The sequence below is a fragment of the Schistocerca piceifrons genome, chromosome 6, assembly GCF_021461385.2.
Source record: "Schistocerca piceifrons isolate TAMUIC-IGC-003096 chromosome 6, iqSchPice1.1, whole genome shotgun sequence".
Taxonomy (NCBI): domain Eukaryota; kingdom Metazoa; phylum Arthropoda; class Insecta; order Orthoptera; family Acrididae; genus Schistocerca; species Schistocerca piceifrons.
The window spans coordinates 335,236,909-335,259,583 of NC_060143.1; the positions used below are offsets into that span (position 1 = coordinate 335,236,909).

A 22,675-nucleotide genomic window follows, 5' to 3' on the forward strand; every position below is an offset into this window, starting at 1 on the left:
AAAACAAATCTATGTTTGAAGCACTTATTTAAATGTGTCTACATAATTGACCATGTAATATAGAATTACAGCTGCAAATTTACAGATGCTTCAGTGTTGTGTTACATGAATGAAATGTAAGGACACTATTAAGATCAACATTTGTTTTTAAAAGTCCATGGAACATTTAATTTAAAAACTCATGGTAATGTAATGTCTGTAACACACAGACTATAGTACATACACAAATTATGACAAAAACTATTCTACATTTGAAACAGTTATTTAAATGTGTCTGTGTAAGTGAATTACACCCTACCAGGTGAATCAATTTTTTTTTCCAATAAAGGAAGATGAACCTTTTTCTGATTCAATTACATCATCTCCCTTGTGTGAGTATGTCATTTTCTGTCCACTCCTGATACAAAAATGTAAACCACGGACAGAGCAAGAGCTTTAGTCAGCTGCACACTGAAAACATACCACTGACAAAAGCCAGACAGTCCAGAAACAAAGCAAGGTTGTTGTAGGTGTAACAAAATAATGATAGACTAAACACTCTATACAGCATGGAACAATTGCTGACTCTCTTTGCTGGCTGGCTTATATCTAAGATAGTGGCATAGCCCATGTGACACGCTAATCTTGCAATTTAAGGGTGGTTGTGGCGACCTTACTGCTAAGTGCTTGCACGACGCCACTGCTCTCTCAATACCCATAGTAGATAGGGGCACTAAATATTTGTCCTCAAAAGCAACTTTTCAAATATCTCCAATAATTCCAATTCAAACAATATTTCAATAAATCCAGTTCAGACAATATTAAATGCTCTGGCTCCCTGTGACCATACACTCCTATATCCTGTTCGTGTCATCATCATCATCATCATCATCATCATCATCATCATCATCATTATTTTCTTTGGGCCTTTGTCCCATGTCAACATGGGGTCGGCCTTGTTACTATGGATTTGGTGATGTTAGTGGCAGAGGATGGCTGCATGCCCTTCCTGTCGCCAACCACTGACCCCTCCGGGATGGAATTAGTGTACCCCAGCTGTCTGCGTCTAGTGTAAGCCATGAAATAGTACAAACGTTTTCAAATGTCTGTGAATTGTGTAATTGAGGTGGGGCATGGGAACCAGCCCAGTGTATTCACCTAGTGGGATGTGGAAAACCACCTAAAAACCTCATCCAGGCTGGCCAGCACACCGGTCCTCATCGTTAATCCGGCGGGTGGACTCGATCCAAGGCCGGCACGCCTACTCAAGTTCAGGAAGCAGCACATTAGCGCCCTCGGCTAACCTGGCAGCTTCTTATATTCTGTTTGTGTAAAAAATAATAATAATTTTCAAGCCATATATGATATTCATTATCCAACATATGCTTCTGTTCGCAAAGGTCTGGAATGATTATTGATTTATTTTACTCTGCATCTCCTTACACATTTGTTGCAATTATGGTTTTTTAATTACATGGCTTTCTGTGTACTTTGTCTTAACACTTTCTTTGATTTTAGATTCAGTATGGCTTATGTAATTTGTAGAGTCTTAAGCACTGAAAATATTCATGTTAATATTTTTTGCAGGTGGTTGATGCAAATGTGGACCCGGAATGGACGCTGCTGTATTACCTGCGTAACAAACGTATCCTTTTGTGCAACTTGGTGTCATCACTGTGGTGGCTCCAAAGTGAGTTTCTGATTGATGAAATGTGACTGCATTTGGTGTCTGGTCCAGGAAGTCCACTTGGAGTGGCTTAAGCACCAGCCTAAATACAGGGTGTTACAAGAAGGTACGGCCAAACTTTCAGGAAACATTCCTCACACACAAATAAAGAAAAGATATTATGTGGACATGTGTCTGGAAACGCTTAATTTCCATATTAGAGCTCATTTTAGTTTCGTCAGTATGTACCGTACTTCCTCGATTCACCAGTTGGCCCAATTGAAGGAAGTTAATGTTGACTTCGGTGCTTGTGTTGACATGTGACTCATTGCTCTACAGTAATAGCATCAAGCACATCAGTGCGTAGCATCAACAGGTTAGTGTTCATCACGAACGTGGTTTTGCAGCCAGTGCAATGTTTACAAATGCAGAGTTGGCAGATGCCCATTTGATGTATGGATTAGCACGGGGCAATAGCCGTGGCGTGGTACATTTGTATTGAGACAGATTTCCAGAACGATGGTGTCCCGATAGGAAGATGTTTGAAGCAATTGATTGGTGTCTTAGGGAGCACGGAAGATTCCAGCCTATGACTCGCGACTGGGGAAGACCTAGAATGATGAGGATACCTGCAATGGACGAGGCAATTCTTCATGAAATTGGCGATAACCCTGATGTCAGCGTCAGAGAAGTTGCTGCTGTACAAGGTAACGTTGACCATATCACTGTATGGAGAGTGCTACAGGAGAACCAGTTGTTTCCGTACCATGTACAGCTTGTGCAGGCACTATCAGCAGCTGATTGGCCTCCACGGGTACACTTCTGCGAATGATTCATCCAACAATGTGTCAATCCTCATTTCAGTGCAAATGTTCTCTTTACGGATGAGGCTTCATTCCAATGTGATCAAATTGTAAATTGTCACAATCAACATGTGTGGGCTGACGAGAATCCGCATGCAATTGAGAAATCACATCATCAACACAGATTTTCTGTGAACGTTTGGGCAGGCGTTGTTGGTGATGTCTTGATGGGGCCCCATGTTCTTCCACCTACACTCAATGGAGCACGTTATCATGATTTCATATGGGATACTCTACCTGTGTTGCTAGCACATGTGCCTCTACAAGAATGACACAACATGTGGTTCATGCACGATGGAGCTCCTGCACATTTCGGTCAAAGTGTTCGTACGCTTCTCAACAACAGATTCAGTGACCAATGGATTGGTAGAGGCGGACCAATTCCATGGCCTCCACGCTCTCCTGACCTCAAGCCTCTTGACTTTCATTTATGGGGGCATTTGAAAGCTCTTGTCTACGCAACCCCGGTACCAAATGTAGAGACTCTTTGTGCTCGTATTGTGGATGGCTGTGATACAATATGCCATTCTCCAGGGCTCCATCAGCACATCAGGGATTCCATGCGACGGAGTGTGGATGCATGTATCCTCGCTAACGGAGGACATTTTGAACATTTCCTGTAACAAAGTGTTTGAAGTCACGCTGGTACGTTCTGTTGCTGTGTGTTTCCATTCTGTGATTAATGTGATTTGAAGAGAAGTAATAAAATGAGCTCTAACATGGAAAGCAAATGTTTTCGGACACATGTCCACATATTTTCTTTCTTTGTGTGTGAGGAATGTTTCCTGAAAGTTTGGCCGTACCTTTTTGTAACACCCTGTATAGCCCAAGCACCAGGATACCCTAAACATTACATATAGTCACATGGCCCATGAAGGAGGTTTGGTCCATAGGAACAATGCCCTCTTTGGCACCTGGGATACTGTCTGGTGACAATGTGGACCATGGTCATTTTGTATCTGTCTGTGGGAAGGCTTGGCCCTTGCAGTTATATGACTGCTTCCTTTGAATATATTTTTGGGTGTTGGCTGGGTAGGTACAAGGCCTGAGGTAGAACAAAAAAAAAGAAATCTGACAAGTCCACTAGCTGATCACTGACACGAAACATTACGTCATCACTGTGGCATCTCCAAAGTGAGTTTCTGATTGGTGGACTGTGACTGCATTTGGTGCCTCACCCAGGAAGGTCACTCTGAGTGGCTTTAGCACTGGTGTAAGCACTACATCCATTCACATGGCCCACCGAGGAGAATAGGTCCGTGGGGCCAGTACCCTCTATCAGCACCTGGAATGCTGTCTGGTGACTGTGTGGTCCATGGTCATATTGTGTTTCTCTGTGGGAAGGCTGTCCCTGACAATTATGTGTCTGCTTCCCTTGAATATATTTTTGGTTGCTGGCTGGATAGGTCCTAGGCATTGCCACAGTATGAGCCACTTTTATATACTTTGAATCTTGCCTCTGCTGAGTGTCCTCAATAATATGAAGCAGTGGTGTCCATATTGTATGGGTATATGCAATTATATATTCTTCTTCCATGTTCTCTTCTTCTTCTGTAACACTACAGGCAGTTTGAAGAGGTGAAAGCATAGCAAACATATGAAATGTTAGGTAAATATTGAAAACTTTCTGTTGTCATCTTCATATTATCTGGTGTAAATATATCGATTAAGAAACTTTTTGAGTGAATTTCACAAATCTGAAAATGTTCATGTGTGATAAATGATAGTCATCAAGAACACACACAGTATCCAAACAAGGGATGGGGGGAGCTGTGCAAGTAATTTTAGTTCTATGGAGGGGCAAGAGATGGAGTTTACAAAGCACAATTTCTTACTCAAAAAGCTCAAAACTATCGATTCACAGCAATGAAAAGCTCTTAGGTTTTCAGCTAGGTGGTGATGTTGAGAAACTGTGAGGTTTTGAGGAGTGTCATACTCATCATGCTCAAAACTTGTCAAAGCTTCATTGTAGCATAACTCCCAGCTGGAAACATAGGACCTTTCATCAGTGGTACAAACTGGGAAAGTCTACAGCCATTGATTCACTTAGTTTAGCAGTTACCAGGCATACAATACCTACTACTTTGTGATAGGTATCTGTTGCATGTGTGCCTCTTTTAATGAACACCAATTAAGCACAAATAAATCACACAAAATAATTGATCCTGATTTTCGTGAACACAGACATTTGTTAGACTCAAATAAATTCCTCTGTCTGTCACAGGAAACAAAAATACTGTCAGAAATGGGACAAATTAAACATTAAATTGGAAATTAACCCAGGGGCAAGAGGGATTTGGAGCTCATTTTCCTTTCAGATGGCTTAAACAAGGGCCATTTGTAAGGAATGACTTACAGAACAGTATGTCATGTCAATAAGACTCATTAAATCATGTTCTTTTATAGTGTCACTTCTTTGTGCTACAATTGTACAGCTCTTTTTTTTTTTTTTTTTTTTTTTTTTTTTTTTTTTTTTTTTTTTTTTTTGCAAGAAAAGAGTAATCTCAAATATCTTAGCTGTAAAATGCACTTCTATGTCAGTTTATATTTTCCTTAACTCTTCAACAGTTCGGCTATGTGGCACAAAGCTTGGTTGTGCCGAAGGTGGCTGTGGAGCATGCACTGTCATGATTTCAAAGTATGATCATAAACTCAACAAAGTAATGTATCCTTTTACAGTGCCAACATAACAGGAACAAAGCTGACATGATACGAGGCACTCTGAATAATTTTTTGCTTGTGAATTTTAAAATTTTCGCGGTGAATTGACTGTTCAAACAAATTTCGGGCATTGAACGATGACTGGCTGCAAGCCCGAAATTTGTTTGAACAATTTTTTGGTTGTTTTTTCTAAATCTAAAGAGTAATTGCAGAGTGCTACAACTGTTTGTAGTGCAGTCTTTCTAGTGGTGATCCACAAAGATTTGAGAGTAAATTACACCTAGGGTAGATGGTAGCCTCACGTTGCATGCAAAATATCAGTAGGAAATAATAAGCATGTAGTATATTGATCTGCAACAAACTCATAACACAAGTAGTTCATCATAAGTTTGCATCACGGAATTAAAGCAAATATCATAAATATAGAGCATTCAACCAACACAGTACAATTAAATCTCTGCTGTGGGATTATGCATGATTATTTCATGTGAAAGGACATATGATTCAGTATGCAAGGTATTTGTAGGACAACTAGAAGTAATCCACTTAGGAATTGGCAGCCATCTGCTAACATGTAGAAACAAGTAAAACTGCTAGTTTTTAAAACTGTGGACTCCTTCTTCTGGCAGAAGAAAGTAAAGGAGAACAAGAGAATGGAAGGATTTAAGCAAAAAGTAAAGTCATCCAGGACCCTGGGTGGGTCAGGGTACACTTATTAGCAGAAGTATCTGAAAACTGGTGAAAAATACAGTAGGAAAGTCAGTGATGAGTGGAAAAACCTTGTAAATATTACAAAAAGAAGGAGAAATTAAATACATGATAAATGGTACAGAGGATGAAAAAATAATTTAAGTGAAATGTGAAGACCCTGAACAGAGACAACAAAAGAAGAAAAAAGAACAACCCTAGAAAATTGTGACAAATGTATGCCAGGTAAGACCAAGAATATTTGTAGCAAGAGTCCATCTGTAAAGTTCTGAGGAACTGACACGAGGAGAGATAATGTAGATAACATAAATGGTAAAACAGCAAAAAGTCGTGAGTATCATGTTGCACAATGTGTTCTGCAGTGGGCTACTGTGTGTGGTCACTATACACTTCATGTACATTCATTATTATAGACAACTTTATCATAGTTTTGTGTGTTTATAAAAGGCTGGGCTCAAGGCTGCACTCAAGTTGGTATATGAAAAGTTTAATGGTGATGCTTCCTCTCATGGAACAGAATTTGCCAGTAACATGGCTGATTTATGTAATGATAGATAAGTCTAAAATCTTACAGCAAAAGTATTAATAGGGAAAGAATCACAGTGGAAGCAAATGACTTCAAAAGGAGAATAGGTTATCAAAAAGTGTTGGGAAAATAGGAAAAGCAGTCCTAGGGCAATGGTGGCCAGGGAGAATATTTTATAGAGTGGTCCTCATTTAAAACTCATAACCTTGCTGAAGTTTTTTATGATTTGCAGAAGTGCTGCTACTCCAAAGAAACGTCCTGCTCATACATTTAGGAAGACTGGAGAAGTCTGCTTACAAAGTACCATTTGAATGAAGTGGAACATTAAAAATTCGTTTGGTAAGTGTACATGAATAGAGAGCCACAAGGGAATTATCAGGTGTTAGGAAGGCAAGAGGTACCAGAAATGAAAGTGCTACAATTAGTTTGTTAAAGGAAAAAAAAGAACAGAGATTATTTGTAGGATCTGAATGTATGCTTCATGGACTACATCAAAACATTTGACTGTATAAACTACTAAAACTTGCTGGAAGTACTAGAAATTATGGGGATATGAGAGCACCTGATGCAGTTAATGAGAAAACTATATAAAAGTGAAGAAGCTGCAGTTAACTGTAACAATGATACACAGAAAATTTTGGAATAGGAAGGGAGTCAACAATGCTCTATTAAATCTAGATTTCTCCTTAACTTAGTTGATGGATAAAAAATGAACTCTGCGGGCCTAACAGTATGAAACTGGTATTAGAATCAGAAATCAAATAATAAAAAAACTTAAGGTATGCTTGTGAAACAATACACACTGATCAGCCAGAAAATTATGACTACTTACCTAATAGCTGGTATGTCCACCTTTGGCTCAGATAACAGTGGTGACACAGCATGGAATGAAAGCAGTGAGGCCTTGGTAGGCCGCCGGAGGGAGCTGGCACCGCATCTGCTCACGTATGTCACCTAAGTCCCGTAAATTCTGGAGAGGGGACGATGAGCTCTGATATTCAATCACATCCCAGATGTTTTTGATCAAGTTCAGATCTGGCAAGCTGGGGAGCCAGCACATCAGTTGAAACTCACCACTGTGTTCCTCAAACCATTCCATCACACTCCTGGCCTTGTGAGATGGTGCATTATCCAGCTGAAAAATGCCACTGCCATCGGGAAACATGATCATCATGAAAGGGGGTATGTGGTCTGCAACTAGTGTAAATACTCCTTGGCTGTAATGGTGCCTTGCATGAGCTCCACTGGACCTGTGGATCCCCAGGTGAACATTCCCTAGAGCATAATGGAGTCGCTGCCAGCTTGTCGCCATTCCACAGTACAGGAGTCAAGCAGCTGTTTCTGTGGAAGATGACAAATTTGCACCCTCCCATCCGCATGATGAAGAAGGTATTGGGACCCATCAGACCATGTAACACTCTGCCACTGCACCAATGGCCAGTGCTGATGGTCATGTGCCTATTTCAGTAGTAGTTGCTGACATCATGGTTTTAACATTGGCACATCCATGAGTCATTGGCTGCAGAGGCCCATTTTTAGGAGTGTTCAATGCAATGTGTATTCAGACACACTCTTATTCTGCCCAACATTAAAGTCTGATGTCAGTTCTGCCATGGTTCACCACCTGTCCTGTTTTACCAATCAGCCCAGCCTACAAAGTCCAACATCTGTATCAAGGGGTGGCTGCCCAATCACATGACATCTGGACATGGTTACACCATGTGTTGAAGAGACTCACTACAATTCTTCTCAAATACCTGAAAAGTCATGCAGTTTCTGAAATGCTCATGGTGAACCTCCAGCCTATCACATTCTGCCATTGGTCAAACACAGATATATTGCATGCCTTTCCTGTTCTACACAAAGACAGCACACTCATTGATACTACGTGCAATGTGTGTGTGTCTGACTAGCACTCATTCCTCACCAGTGATGCTGCTATCACCTGGACAGGTATATATCAATAGTAGGTTGGTGGTCATAATGTTCTGGCTGATCAGTGTATATCTCTGAAACTGAAGAATACATTAAAATATGTTACATTAAAAATGAAAAATCAGGAAGAAAGGAGATCCAGAAGGAGTTGACCAGCTAATCTGTGTGATTTGTAAGTGGCTGTCAATCTTATCCTTGGTCATAGTTTGACAGTGGTCATTCAGTCATATGGACAGTTGGGATATGTTCATTCTAGTATAGAAAGTTGTGCTTTAGTTGCAGCATATGTGGTATAGGTGTATGATATGGCCACTTTTGCAAGTGGCCTTGTCTTATATGGGATGTTGGTCAAGGGCTTGATAGGTACGTTGTGTGGTAATAAAAGAGTTAAATGTTTCACCTGGATCATCCCAAGTATCAAGTGACTGGGAGCAGGAGTGCTATCTGGATGTTTCATAGAAGAGGTGGAAGAATGCTGCTGTAGACAGAGTAAAAAGAATTTTGTTAAGTCATTCCTGCATATAGAATCATTGTATGTCAAAACACACTTTATTCACAGATAATTCCTTGACTATGAATAAGTCATTTAGCAGCAAATGCCTGCCTAGCACCAGTATGTGCAATGCATGGTCTAGCAGTCACAACAGTGGAAGGCATTGGAAGCACAAAGACTCGTTTACACCCAGTGCAAGAAAGGATTGCAAAAGCACATGGTTCACAGTGTGGTTTCTGTACTCCAGGAATCGTTATGTCAATGTACACATTGCTTCGGAACAAAAGTTGTCCCACAATGGACGACCTCGAAGTAGCATTCCAAGGTATGGTTCAGTGACACAAACTCCTTTCTTTCAATACTTTTAAAAATTGCTTTATTATTTAAGACACATAATACTGTTACAAGATTTTATGTATTTCAATATTTTGTATTCAGCATTAATCATAATGGTTGGAGTCAAGAGAAATACAATGTCACTAAAGTATCTGATTAGTTTCTATCTTCTTAAGTTAACAGATTTAATTTCTAGCACAAACTACCACAAATATAACTGCTTGCTATGTCATTATTGTTAGCCTGACATCCACTAACTTAATACACATGGGGAAGAACATAGTGTCATGTTTCTACAAGTCATGTTAAGTCATTAGTAATGACTTATTCTTTTCCCCAGAACAATATGTTTTAGATGGATAATTGAGGCCAACTTGTATGTTTGTATGGTGAATGCAGAAAATTCTGAAAGCATATTCTGGTTCACAAGCATCTGACTTCACAGTTTTCTTGAAGCAGCTCTGTGGGACTTTTTCTCCCATTTACATTAGAATCACATTTCAGCGTTCTCACCAATTCCTTTAATAATCAAATCATAATTGCTATTGTAAGCACATATGTGGCAGGAATGTTTAGCACATGAAAGATCAGTTTCTTTAAAACTGTATCTGATAGTTCCTTGACAAAGAATGCTGTCATAATTCTTTGAATTGTAATAAAATTTCACATCTAGTGTGAATCTAATGACAAAGAATACCACATAAATAACTTGCTGGATCTCTAACAGTGGAAAGTCCAGGATGGAATAACAACAATATTATGAAAAGGCTAGATTGCTGCTACCATACAGAGGAATCATTGAGTCACAGGCAGGCACAACCAGAAGACTGCTACACATTTAAGCTTTCAGCCACAAGGTCTCCTTCCAGAGCAGAAGACACACACACATTCACACAAGCACAACTTACACACACATGGGCACTCTCTCTGGTCAGACTGTGAGTGTTAGAGAAAACTTTACCATGTAAGTTTACTCCTTGGTATGCATGTCAGGTTCTTTCGATAAAAGCGATGTGGGTGATATTCTAATAGTTTGCCATAGTTAATGGTTGGTACTTGCATATAGTTATAAAACTTTACAGCTGTTGACCATTTCCAGTCTGCCACTGGCAACAACACCTGTGGACCTATATTGTGCTAGCTGGAAACACAATGCTGGCACAATGTAGGCACACCAGTGTGTGTGTGTGTGTGTGTGTGTGTGTGTGTGTGTGTGTGTGTGTGTGTACTCTAGCTCGTCAAACGATTACGTCTGAAAGCTAGCAAATTTTTCAGTCTCTTTTTGTGTGCCTTTCAACAACTCAACATTTCTGCAGTTTGGTGTGTTGTCTCCTTTGTTCCTAAATTACTTATGTTCTGGCACAACTTTCCTTATTATAATTGATTTATGTACTGATGAAGAGTAATGTTATTGTGGCAACAGCAATCTCTTTTAAATCATATTTAAAAATATGTAAATGAATTACGTATATTTTCAGTGAAGGGACTGCACATGTATGGGGCATATTTTGAACTGCTGTTAAAAATGTGCTACATTTTACAATAGCCATTTTGAACACCATGAGAAACAAAGACTATCAGTGATGTAGTGATTATTAATATAAAGAGAAGTTTGTTTCCATCCAGTTTTTTACTCTACAAGAACACTTTCCATCTGTACATTTGTTTTGGACTTGTAATTCAAACAAATTAATGGAATTAAATGTGGGTCCATTTTCATGGCAGCCATTCTGATATGTGCTGCATGAGCAAAGAGATTTTAGGTTTATTATTTGGAGATGTTAATGGAGGCAATAAGCCCAATCACCACTCTAGTAGGTCTAGGAAATTAACCTATAAGAACCTATGACTTACGGGTATGCTTAATCATCAAACATTGTTTTGAACTATTTGAGACAATTTCTGTAGCAGCTATTTTTTGTTTTATTTATTTGTCCATCCATCATGAAGCATTGACAGGTAATTAATGTTGTCATGAGTAATTTAAGAACATCTTTTGCAATGGAGATTGACATTCCATAGCAGTGCACATTATTTACTAATTTATGCGTGGCCAAATAACAAGTATCTATATGTAAAAGAATACTCTGCAATAACAGATACGTCATGTCTTGAATGAGGGTGCAATTAGTTTTACCACTCATTTATTAATTTAGATTGTCTTTTGAACAGTTTTCTAATTCTTCAAGCATGCTGAAAGGCTTTTTATTTAGCTATTTTTGTGTTTTACTTTTAAAAACTTTTAGTGAGATATGAAATGTCTGGGAATATAACGTATTGAAAAATTTACACCCAGAGATTAATAACTACAGTGTATTTTCTTAATTTTAGTTGTAGATACATCTATCTTGAATGCTTCATGAGTAATATGTTGGTGTAAAGGTTGTTCAGATACAAAAGTCATTGGCACTGTGCTATTGCACAAAAGTTACAATCACAAGAAAGACTGCATGACGCTGTTCAGAGTGGTACAATCATAATTTCATCAGTTTTTCAAGTAGTGGGATGTAATTTTATGGAATAATGAGTCCTGGTGCATGAGGTGCCACTCAGCCAGACTGGGAGTAAGTTAAATTGGTAAAACTATTATTGCAGTATTTACCTGAGTGTTATAGCTACAGTGAAATTCTGTGAGTTTGTTGGGTCGTCTGGACCTGTTTTACTTGGTTAGTGATTAGACTATTCATTTTGGTTATTAATAAGAGGGTTGTCTGTAAGTGTATATGAAAACTTCCGAGGCAGTTGCATATTTTCAGTGACATTTTTATATCATCATGATAATTATTCAATCTGGGAAGCAAGCACAATGGTTCAAGGCTCAAAGAAAATCAAGTGTATATTTTGCTGAACTGTTTTCTTTTATTAATTAATTAATTTCTCTTTTTGCATAGAGTTAACAAAGACAACTTTTGCAAATGTCAGTATTGTTTTCTGTCATTTTGAGAATTTATTGTAAAATACAAACAAAACAGATAAGTGATATAATTTAAGAAACTGCAATACACGCACACAAAAGAGAGAGTCAAGCCACAAAAGTAGGTATACTATTAAAATATGTCTTATTTCTAATCAAAACTGTAAGATCACATATTTTCAACTGAAAATTCAGAAAATGAGTGTAAACATTTCTTTGTCAGGAATAGTTTAAGCTTCTTTTTGAAGATATTTCCATCATGCACACATAAGTCTTTTGGAAATTTGTTAAACCAGATTTGAGCACTGATGTATGGACTGTGGTGTGTTATTTGTAGATTAATACTTCGTCTAAAGTAGTTACTTTTATTTCTACGATTGTGATCGTGTATGTCATTGCATTTTCTAGAATCTTTTTGATGACATACAAAAACTTAAATTATCTTATACAAATACAAGGACTATAATGTAGGGTACTTATGTTGCACAAAAATCGCTCTACAGGAATCATGATGATCTAAACCATCCTTTATTTTAATTACCTTCTTCTGCAGCAACATTAATCTATTGATGGTGTATCTGCAGCACAGCCCCATAATTCAATACCACAAATGAAATGAAATGTCATGTGCCTAGGGCCTCCCGTCAGGTAGACTGGTTGCCTGGTGCAAGTCTTTTGAGTTGATGTCACTTTGGTGACTTGTGTGTCAATGAGGATGATATGATGATGGAGGCAACACAACAACCAGTCCCTGAGCTGATAAAATCTCTGATCCAGTTGGGAATTGAACCCGGGCCCTTTGCACAACATTTGGCCGCACTGATCACTCAGCTATCGAGGCAGACTCAATACTACAATTTAGCAAAGGATATATTGTTCCATAGTAAACAGTTCTGGTAGTACTGTTTGCAACTATTTTGCTAGGTGACTGAGTAGATATAATCCACTACTAATCTTCCTGCATACAAAGTTAATATGATTTGACTATCACAAGTTTTCATCTCAGTGTAGGCCTAAGAATTTGAAGCTTTTATTGCCCATTACTTCAATTCCACATATATTATTTATAGAGTTATAGCTAGAGTTAACTATCTTAAATGATAATAATTGAGACTTGTTAACATTTAGACATTGTTCATGAAAATACATAAATATATTTATTACTCCATCTGTTTAGGAAGATGTAAGTTTACAGGCATTTCTGCAAAAAAAAAAAAAAAAAAAAAAAACCGAGAGAGATGTGTCCTCTGCATAACTTACTATTTTGGAGTTTTGTGGCTGAGTGACATTATTGACATAGACTAATAAGAGAAAGGGCTAAGAATTGACCACTGGGAGACTCTTTGTTTCATTGTCTCACTAGAAGACTGGGAAATTACAACTTGGTCATTAAACTTGATAGGTTAGCGCTTTGTGCACTTCTTCCAGTTAAACAGGTAGTTGTTTATTAGTAGTATTGCTGAATCTCTTAAGCTATAGGCCTGAAGTTTTATTATTAGTAGGTAATGTTTAACTGAATCAAATGCTTTAGTAAGGTCAAGGAATGTTCTTGTTGCCAAATACCCTTCATCTAGTACACTATATACAATATGTAAAAATACAGAGATTGTTGTGTTTCAGTGAGTAGATTATTTTTGTGTAATAGGCCCTGAGTTGTGAAAGCAAAACATATCTAAAGATTTTAATAAATATTGGGATTAATGGAATTGGCCTAAAGTTTTCAACCTATTTTTTTGTATTTTGTATTATATACTGGTTTAATTAAGCACACTTTTAATGAATCTGGGTAGGATTTTTCCCCAATACAGCAATTAATGAGGTAGGTAATAGTGTCTTTGTGACACTTTTTAGCTAGGGCACCAGATATCTCATTCCAGCCAGCTAAGTTCTTGGTCTCTAATGTGTTGATTATTTGACTTAATTCATGTTCACTTAAAGTTCTGAATTCAAAGTTTATACCTTGGGGTGAGCAAATTTGTATCTGATTGTTGTGGTCAACAGTTTGAGCCGGGATGCCACATGGAATGATGAAATATTTACTAAAAATGTCACCGATTGTTCTTGGATCTTCTATTAATTTTCCCTCATGCAGCATGCTTATTTCTTCTGTATTCATGTTTGATGGTAGTTTCTGGTATTGATTAATTAGCTTTCAAGATGCATTACTCACATTGCTAGATTTAATGGTTGAATTACTATGAACCTTTTTCTTGAAATTTTAAAGCCCAGTCTTAAACATTTTCGTGGCTTTGCAATAATTTTCTATGAGAATGATATCCTTTTTTAATTTATAAACTAAGAAGAGTTCATGAACATTCTGCTAAAGTTTTATCAGACTACAGGGTAATATCAGCTTTGGATTCTTTTTATGTATTACAGTCCTTTTAATGTCTTTAACTGGGCAACAACGATTACAATGTCTCAAAATTGTTTCTTGGAATTCATCCCATTTATTTTTTGAGCCTTTTACCTTATAATCACTGTTCCATTCCTCCTGGGCTAGTTTATGTTTGAGGCGGTTTGTATTATGATCATTCAGAATTTGTTTCTGATCAATAACATTTGTTGTATCTGCAGCATTTACACCCATGTACTCCTAAAACCATGATCAAACACTTTTGAAATGAGCTCCTTCCTTTTCTAAACCTGGTGCCAATTATCCACAAAGATGCATGAGGGGGGAGGGGGGGGGGGGGGAATTAAATTGCACCTTCAGTTTCTCAGGAAAAAAAGAAAGGAAACAAGATTAGTGTCTAATGTGCCACTGACATTGATTCATTAGAGGTGGAGCACAAGCTCTGGTTAAGGCAAGATGGCGAAGGGAATTGGCCACTGCCCTTTCATAGGAACTACCCTGGCATTTGCCTTAAATAAATAAATTAAGTGATTTAGGGACATCACAGAAAACCTAAAACAAGAGGGCCAAATGAGAATTCAAACCATTGTCCTCCTGAATGCAAGACCAGTGAGTTAGTCATTGAGCTATCTCACTCGGTAGTTTCTCAGAATCAGAGACTAAATGTAGTAATAATAGGAAAAGGACACTGACATTTCTGAAACCTTTAAAACACTAGGAATGGTTGTCTGAAGACTTTTGATCTCATAGTGCACACTTACCAGTATTATCGCAAATTGTTCCAATTAATGGCAGGTTTCTTCTTTGTGTAAGGACCTTTTCTCCATTCAGCCTGTGCTAGTTTTTAATGATGGTGGTAGTGTCCATTATAAACAAGGGAAATATTGTAATTGGTAGATTTCAGTGTTGCTGACTGAGCAAATTTTGGGCTATGATAGCCATTGATTTTCTTTTTGAAAAAAGAACTGTTCTGCTCCTTGTTGCTGTGATATTCCAATAATAGGCTGAATGCTCTATAGGCCAAGGAAATTAGAATTCTGCCTTCCAAAAATTAGTAGAATTTTTGAAACTGTTTTACTCACTCAAGTAGGCCTCTTTCTTCTGTATTTTTTCCCCAGATACCTGTGAAACTGAATGTTAATTAAAAGAACAGAGGTTACCAGAAATGTGGGCATTAAATTCTGTCTCAACTGAGTACCAAAACTTTGCTATTTTCATACAGTTTCCTGTAGAAAAGTTATGTCATAAAACATTAATTTTTCACACTTTTTGAAAAACACTTGTTTCATTGCTATAAGGCATGCAGCATCTGAGAATTGGGCAATTTGACCAAAAATTTATAGAAGAAAACTTGTAGAACATCAAACTGTGTCTTCAGAAAATCAAAGAAAGTGACAAGAAACCTAGATGGTAAGTAAATATCACAATTATTTCAACTATATGTAAACCATAAGGTTAATGACCAATGTCTGCTTTCTACTTTCCATTCAATGAAGTTTTCAGTTTTCACTTTTTTATTTTTGTTCCTGGTATGTAATCCCTAATCAAAACATTATTAAGATAACAGTTCTGAAAACTATGAAATTAGCAAACAATAATATACAAAGGGCAAAAAATTTTGTACACGGGCATTAGGGCAATGAAATACGACAGGTTTGTTATTGTTTTATTAGGAATAAAGAAACTAAATTCAATTGATATAAATTGAGTTACATATGATTATATAAAACTGTGTTAAGTAATACAATAAAACAAAAATTGTGAAGCCTGCCAACCCCATTGCAAAGGATCTAGTAGGTTGTTTTTCCAAGTTTGCACCTGCTAATATGTCCTCAGGTAATTTTGTTGAGCAGCTGCTTCTGTAGGAGGCAAACAGGTGAGGTTGAATGAAGTCTTTGATACATATTTTTCAAAGAATTGATAGTGAAACCCAATTAATGCCTTGTCTCACCTTCACAGTACTGGGCTGCTATCAACTTCTGTCCAACCTCACAAATCTCATCAGTAGTAGCATTTGAGTTGCTGAATATCTCTGCTGGTTTCTGTAGGTTGTTTTTTGTTTCCTGTGCCTTGAGGAATTTCAATTTTCCTTTGCTGCAAAATGAAAAAGTTGTGTCACAGCCACTGAAGGCATGTAAGAACAGAATTTTGTCTTTCAGTACTTGAGACAACTTAAAATTTAGGGGCTGTAGACTATGTCACATTGTCTGTTTTAGCCTAGTTCAGCAAAAAGATGTTGGGGGCAATGGAACTGAAGTAGTCAGAATCACATAAAGGTTTGTGCCCTCCCCAGTGACAACGATACAGTTCGAGTGCTGAGCAATGTCAAAAGCAGTAGCCACAATTAGCATATCAGCATCCTCAGCTGCTCACTTATTACTGAAGTGCTCACCCTCAAGTTGTGCAGTCAGTAACAAACAGAGGTGTTGTTTATTTTGTTTGTTTGACAGAAACAAATTTTTTACCAGAGATACTGACATTGTTTCATTGAATGTTATAGTTGGTGCAGTTCCTTTGGTGACTCTGCACAGCTGCTCAGCTAATTTGTGGTCCTGTTAGTTGTAACATCAGGGTATACTTCAAACACAATGGTGACCTTTCTGCCATATCAACACTTAATGTAATCTACACAGTTTGTAATTATGTGAGAAAATAGTTATTTTGCCTACCATGACACTCCATGCAATAGAAATCCTCCAGTAAACTCTGCGTTTTCAAAGACAGCTGGGTCACTTAAGGTATTAAACAACTTGTAAAACACAGCTTTTTATGTTTTACACATACCAACATTGTCAAACATAGAGAATATGGGACCAGCTGGTACTCAAAAACGTGCTGAAGCTCTTTAAGTTCTGTAGAACACTATGGCATGAAAAATTGTTTCAGCACTGATAGCACTGACCTTGTCATGCATTGTGATTTTAGATATCATACACTTTAGAGGTGGAACTCAATTTATTGTCTAAAGTTTCATGCTATCACAGTTGCCACAAATACTCTATATGTTGTTGTTGTTGTGGTCTTCAGTCCTGAGACTGGTTTGATGCAGCTCTCCATGCTACTCTATCCTGTGCAAGCTTCTTCATCTCCCAGTACCTACTGCAACCTACATCCTTCTGAATCTGCTTAGTGTATTCATCTCTTGGTCTCCCTCTACTATTTTTACCCTCCACACTGCCCTCCAATACTACATTGGTGATCCCTTGATGTCTCAGAACATGTCCTACCAACCGATCTTCTAGTCAAGTTGTGCCACAAGCTCCTCTTCTCCCCAATTCTATTCAATACCTTCTCATTAGTTATGTGATCAACCCATCTAATCTTCAGCATTCTTCTGTAGCACCACATTTCAAAAGCTTCTATTCTCTTCTTGTCTAAGCTATTTATCGTCCACGTTTCACTTCCATACATGGCTACACTCCATACAAATACTTTGAGAAACAACGTCCTGACACTTAAATCAATACTCAATGTTAACAAATTTCTCTTCTTAAGAAACGCTTTCCTTGCCATTGCCAGTCTACATTTTATATCCTCTCTACTTCGACCATAATCAGTTATTTTGCTCCCCAAATAGCAAAACTCCTTTACTACTTTAAGTGTCTCATTTCCTAATCTAATTCCCTCAGCATCACCCGACTTAATTCGACTACATTCCATTATCCTCATTTTGCTTTTGTTGATGTTCATCTTATACACTCCTTTCAAGACACTGTCCATTCCGTTCAACTGCTCATCCAAGTCCTTTGCTGTCTCTGACAGAATTACAATGTCATTGGCAAACCTCAAAATTTTTATTTCTTCTCCATGGATTTTAATACCTACTCCAAACTTTTCTTTTGTTTCCTTTATTGCTTGCTCAATATACAGATTGAATAACATCGGGGACAGGCTACAACACTGTCTCACTCCCTTCCCAACCACTGCTTCCCTTTCATGCCCCTCGACTCTTATAACTGCCATCTGCTTTCTGTACAAACTGTGAATAGCCTTTCGCTCTCTGTATTTTACCCCTGCCACCTTCAGAATTTGAAAGAGAGTATTCCAATCAACATTGTCAAAAGCTTTCTCTAAGTCTACAAATGCTAGAAACGTAGGTTTGCTTTTCCTTAATCTTTCTTCTAAAATAAGTCGTAGGGTCAGTATTGCCTCATGTGTTCCAACATTTCTATGGAATCCAAACTGATCTTCCCCGAGGTCGGCTTCTATCAGTTTTTCCATTTGTCTGTAAAGAATTCGCGTTAGTATTTTGCAGCCGTGGCATATTAAACTGATAGTTCGGTAATTTTCACATCTGTCAACACCTGCTTTCTTTGGGATTGGAATTATTATATTTTTCTTGAAGTCTGAGGGTATTTCGCCTGTCTCATACATCTTGCTCACCAGATGGTAGAGTTTTGTCAGGACTGGCTCTCCCAAGGCCGTCAGTAGTTCTAATGGAATGTAGTCTACTCCCGGGGCCTTGTTTCGACTCAGGTCTTTCAGTGCTCTGTCAAACTCTTCACGCAGTATCGTATCTCCCATTTCATCTTTATCTACATCCTCTTCCATTTCTATAATATTGTCCTCAAGTACATCGCCCTTGTATAGACCCTCTATATACTCCTTCCACCTTTCTGCTTTCCCTTCTTTGCTTAGAACTGGGTTTCCATCTGAGCTCTTGATATTCATACAAGTGGCTCTCATTTCTCCAAAGGTCTCTGTAATTTTCCTGTAGGCAGTATCTATCTTGCCCCTAGTGAGATAAGCCTCTAGATCCTTACATTTGTCCTCTAGCCATGTCTGCTAAGCCATTTTGCACTTCCTGTCGATCTCATTTTTGAGACGTTTGTATTCCTTTTTGCCTACTTCATTTGGTGCATTTTTATATTTTCTCCTTTCATCAATTAAATTCAATATTTCTTCTGTTACCCAAGGATTTCTACTACACCTCATCTTTTTACCTACTTGATCCTATTCTGCCTTCACTACTTAATCCCTCAAAGCTGCCCATTCATCTTCTACTGTATTTCTTACCCCCATTCCTGTCCATTGTTCCCTTATGCTCTCCCTGAAACTCTGTACAACCTCTGGTTTAGTGAGTTTATCCAGGTCCCATCTCCTTAAATTCCCCCCTTTTTGCAGTTTCTTCAGTTTTAATCTACAGTTCATAACCAATAGATTGTGGTCAGAGTCCACATCTGCCCCTGGAAATGTCTTACAATTTAAAACATGGTTCCTAAATCTCTGTCTTACCATTATATAATCTATCTGATACCTTTTAGTATCTCCAGGGTTCTTCCATGTATACAACCTTCTTTCATGATTCTTAAACCAAGTATTAGCTATGATTGAGTTACGTTCTGCGCAAAATTCTACCAGGTGGCTTCCTCTTTCGTTTCTTAGCCCCAATCCATATTCACCTACTATGTTTCCTTCTCTTCCTTTTCCTACTGACGAATTCCAGTCACTCATGACTATTAAATTTTCATCTCCCTTCACTACCTGAATAATTTCTTTTATCTCATCATACATTTCATCAATTTTTTCGTCATCTGCAGAGCTAGTTGGCATATAAACTTGTACTACTGTAGTAGGTGTGGACTTCATGTCTATCTTGGCCACAATAATGCATTCACTATGCTGTTTGTAGTAGCTTACCTGTACACCTATTTTTTATTCATTATTAAACCTACTCCTGCATTACCTGTATTTGATTTTGTATTTATAACGCTGTATTCACCTGACCAGAAGTCTTGTTCCTCCTGCCACTGAACTTCACTAATTCCCACTATATCTAATTTTAACCTATCCATTTCCCTTTTTAAATTTTCTAACCTACCTGCCCGATTAAGGGATCTGACATTCCACGCTCCGATCCGTAGAACGCCAGTTTTCTTTCTCCTGATAACAACATCCTCTTGAGTAGTCCCTGCCCGGAGATCTGAATGGGGGACTACTTTACCTCCGGAATATTTTACCCAAGAGGACGCCATCATCATTTAACCATACAGTAAAGCTGCATGCCCTTGGGAAAAATTATGGGTGTAGTTTCCCCTTGCTTTCAGCCGTTCGCAGTTCCAGAACAGCAAGGCCATTTTGGTTAGTGTTACAAGGCCAGATCAGTCAATCATCCAGACTGTTGCCCCTGCAACTACTGAAAAGGCTGCTGCCCCTCTTCAGGAACCACACGTTTGTCTGGCCTCTCAACAGATACCCCTCTGTTGTGGTTGCACCTATGGTATGGCTATCTGTATCGTTGAGGCACGCAAGCCTCCCCACCAACGGCAAGGTCCATGGTTCATGGGGGATGGGGGGGCGGGGGGGGGGGGGAACACTCTATGAAATACTTAAATTACTGACCTCATCAGCTTTGTGGCAACTGATCTTTCCATCACCTACAACCCCAAAGCTAATGGACATGCTAATCCCACAGGGAAATGTGTTGGGACCCTTGCTGTTCATGTTGTATATTAATGACCTTTCAGACAATATTAATAATAAAATCAGGCTTTTTGCAGATTTTGCAGCTATCTATAATGAAGTACTATCTGAAAGTAGCTGCATAAATATTCAGTCAATTCTTGATAAGATTTCAACATGGTGCAGAGGTTGGCAACTTGCCCTAAACATTCAGAAATGTAAAATTTTGCACTTATGAAATGAAAAAATGTAATATCCTATGGCTATAATATCCGAGTCACTGTTGGAATCGGTCAGCTCATACAAATACCTGGGTGTAGCACTTTGTATGATGTGAAATGGAATGATCACATAGGTACCGTCATGGGTAAAGCAGGTGGTAGACTTTGGTTTACTGGTGGAACAAAAGAGAAGTGCAGTCAGCCTTCAAAGGAGATTGCATACATACCAGATAGGACTAACAGGCGATACTGAACGTATATAGAGAAGGGCAGTGCAAATAATCACAGGTTTGTTTAATCAATGGGAGAGTGTCACAGAAATACTGAAGGAACTGAACTGGAAGACTCTTGAAGATAGATGTAAACTGTCCTGGGAAAGTCTATTAACAAAGTTTCAAGAACTGGCTTTAAATAATGACTCCAGGAATATACTACAACTTCCTACGTATTGCTCACATAGGGATAGTGAGGATAAGATTAGAATAATTACTGCATGCATAGAGGCATTCAAACAATCATTCTTCCCACACTTGATATGTGAATGTAACAGGAAGAAACCCTAATAACTGGTGCAATGGGGTGTACCATCTGCCATGCACCTCATGGTGGTTTGCAGAGTATAGATGTAGATGTAGACATTACATGCTCATGAACAAGAAAAGCACCATGTGACAAAGAAAACCAGTCATACAACTTTTTGGCATCTGCTTCACTCTTCATTTCTTTGTATTCTTGCATGTTGCTCAGTAGTTACAAATGAAACACCACTAAATGCTGAAATTGGTCAATGATGTCAACTGCTGTAGGCATCGAAGCAATCCATCTGGCCAGAGTACTATCTGCTAATCCTCTACTAAGTGTTAAATCAACACTGCTCTTCATTTTACATATTAAAGTTTGTTCAGTTGTCATGTCAGACCAAATTTCTGCCCAAAATTTTTCTGACCTTCGAACTGTAAACCATTCCTTAGTTATGAGAAATTCATATTTTTGTTGAGCAAGTTTCATTTCAAATTAAATCATGTCTTTCATTGTATAACTCTAACTCACTTTTATATAACAACATTTAACTCAATTTATTGTTAACTGAATTAAGTTTCTTTATTCCTAATACATCAATAATAAACTTTTCATATTTTTCACTAATACTCTTCTAAATTTTTTTCCGTCCTTTATGTAATAGCATTTTGCTGCTTTTCCTTATTTCAGAACCATTAATTCAATAATGCATTGGCTGGGGATTAATAGCAATAATAAAATAAAAAAGTGGGTATTGAAAACTTCACTGAATGGAAAGTAGAAAGCTGATTGTGGTTGTTAACCATATGATTTGCACATAATTAAAATAATGGCATTTTTCACTTATCACCTAGGTTTCTTGTCACTTTCTTTGACATTTTAAAAACACAATTAGATATTTTACATCTTTTCTCTTACAAAATTTTGTAACAAATTGCCAAATGATGAAACAAGTGTTTTTCAAGAAGTGTAAAACGTTACCATTTTATGATGTAGCTTTCCTATAGAAAAATTTAATCAAATAGCAAAGGTTTGGTACTCAATTCATGCAGAATATTAATATTCAGTGTTTCTGATAACCTTGACTATTATACTA

At 37.9% G+C, this 22,675-nt stretch overlaps 1 protein-coding gene across 1 annotated transcript in view; it reads left to right on the forward strand.

Annotated features, from left to right (window-relative positions):
- LOC124802533 (xanthine dehydrogenase) overlaps positions 1–22,675 on the forward strand; it is a 246,306-nt gene that overhangs the window by 119,350 nt on the left and 104,281 nt on the right. Inside the window, exons 2-4 of the mRNA XM_047263388.1 lie at positions 1,567–1,624; positions 5,077–5,173; positions 8,921–9,156. Of these exons, the coding sequence (XP_047119344.1) occupies positions 1,567–1,624; positions 5,077–5,173; positions 8,921–9,156 (391 nt within the window). The remainder of the gene's footprint in view (positions 1–1,566; positions 1,625–5,076; positions 5,174–8,920; positions 9,157–22,675) is intronic.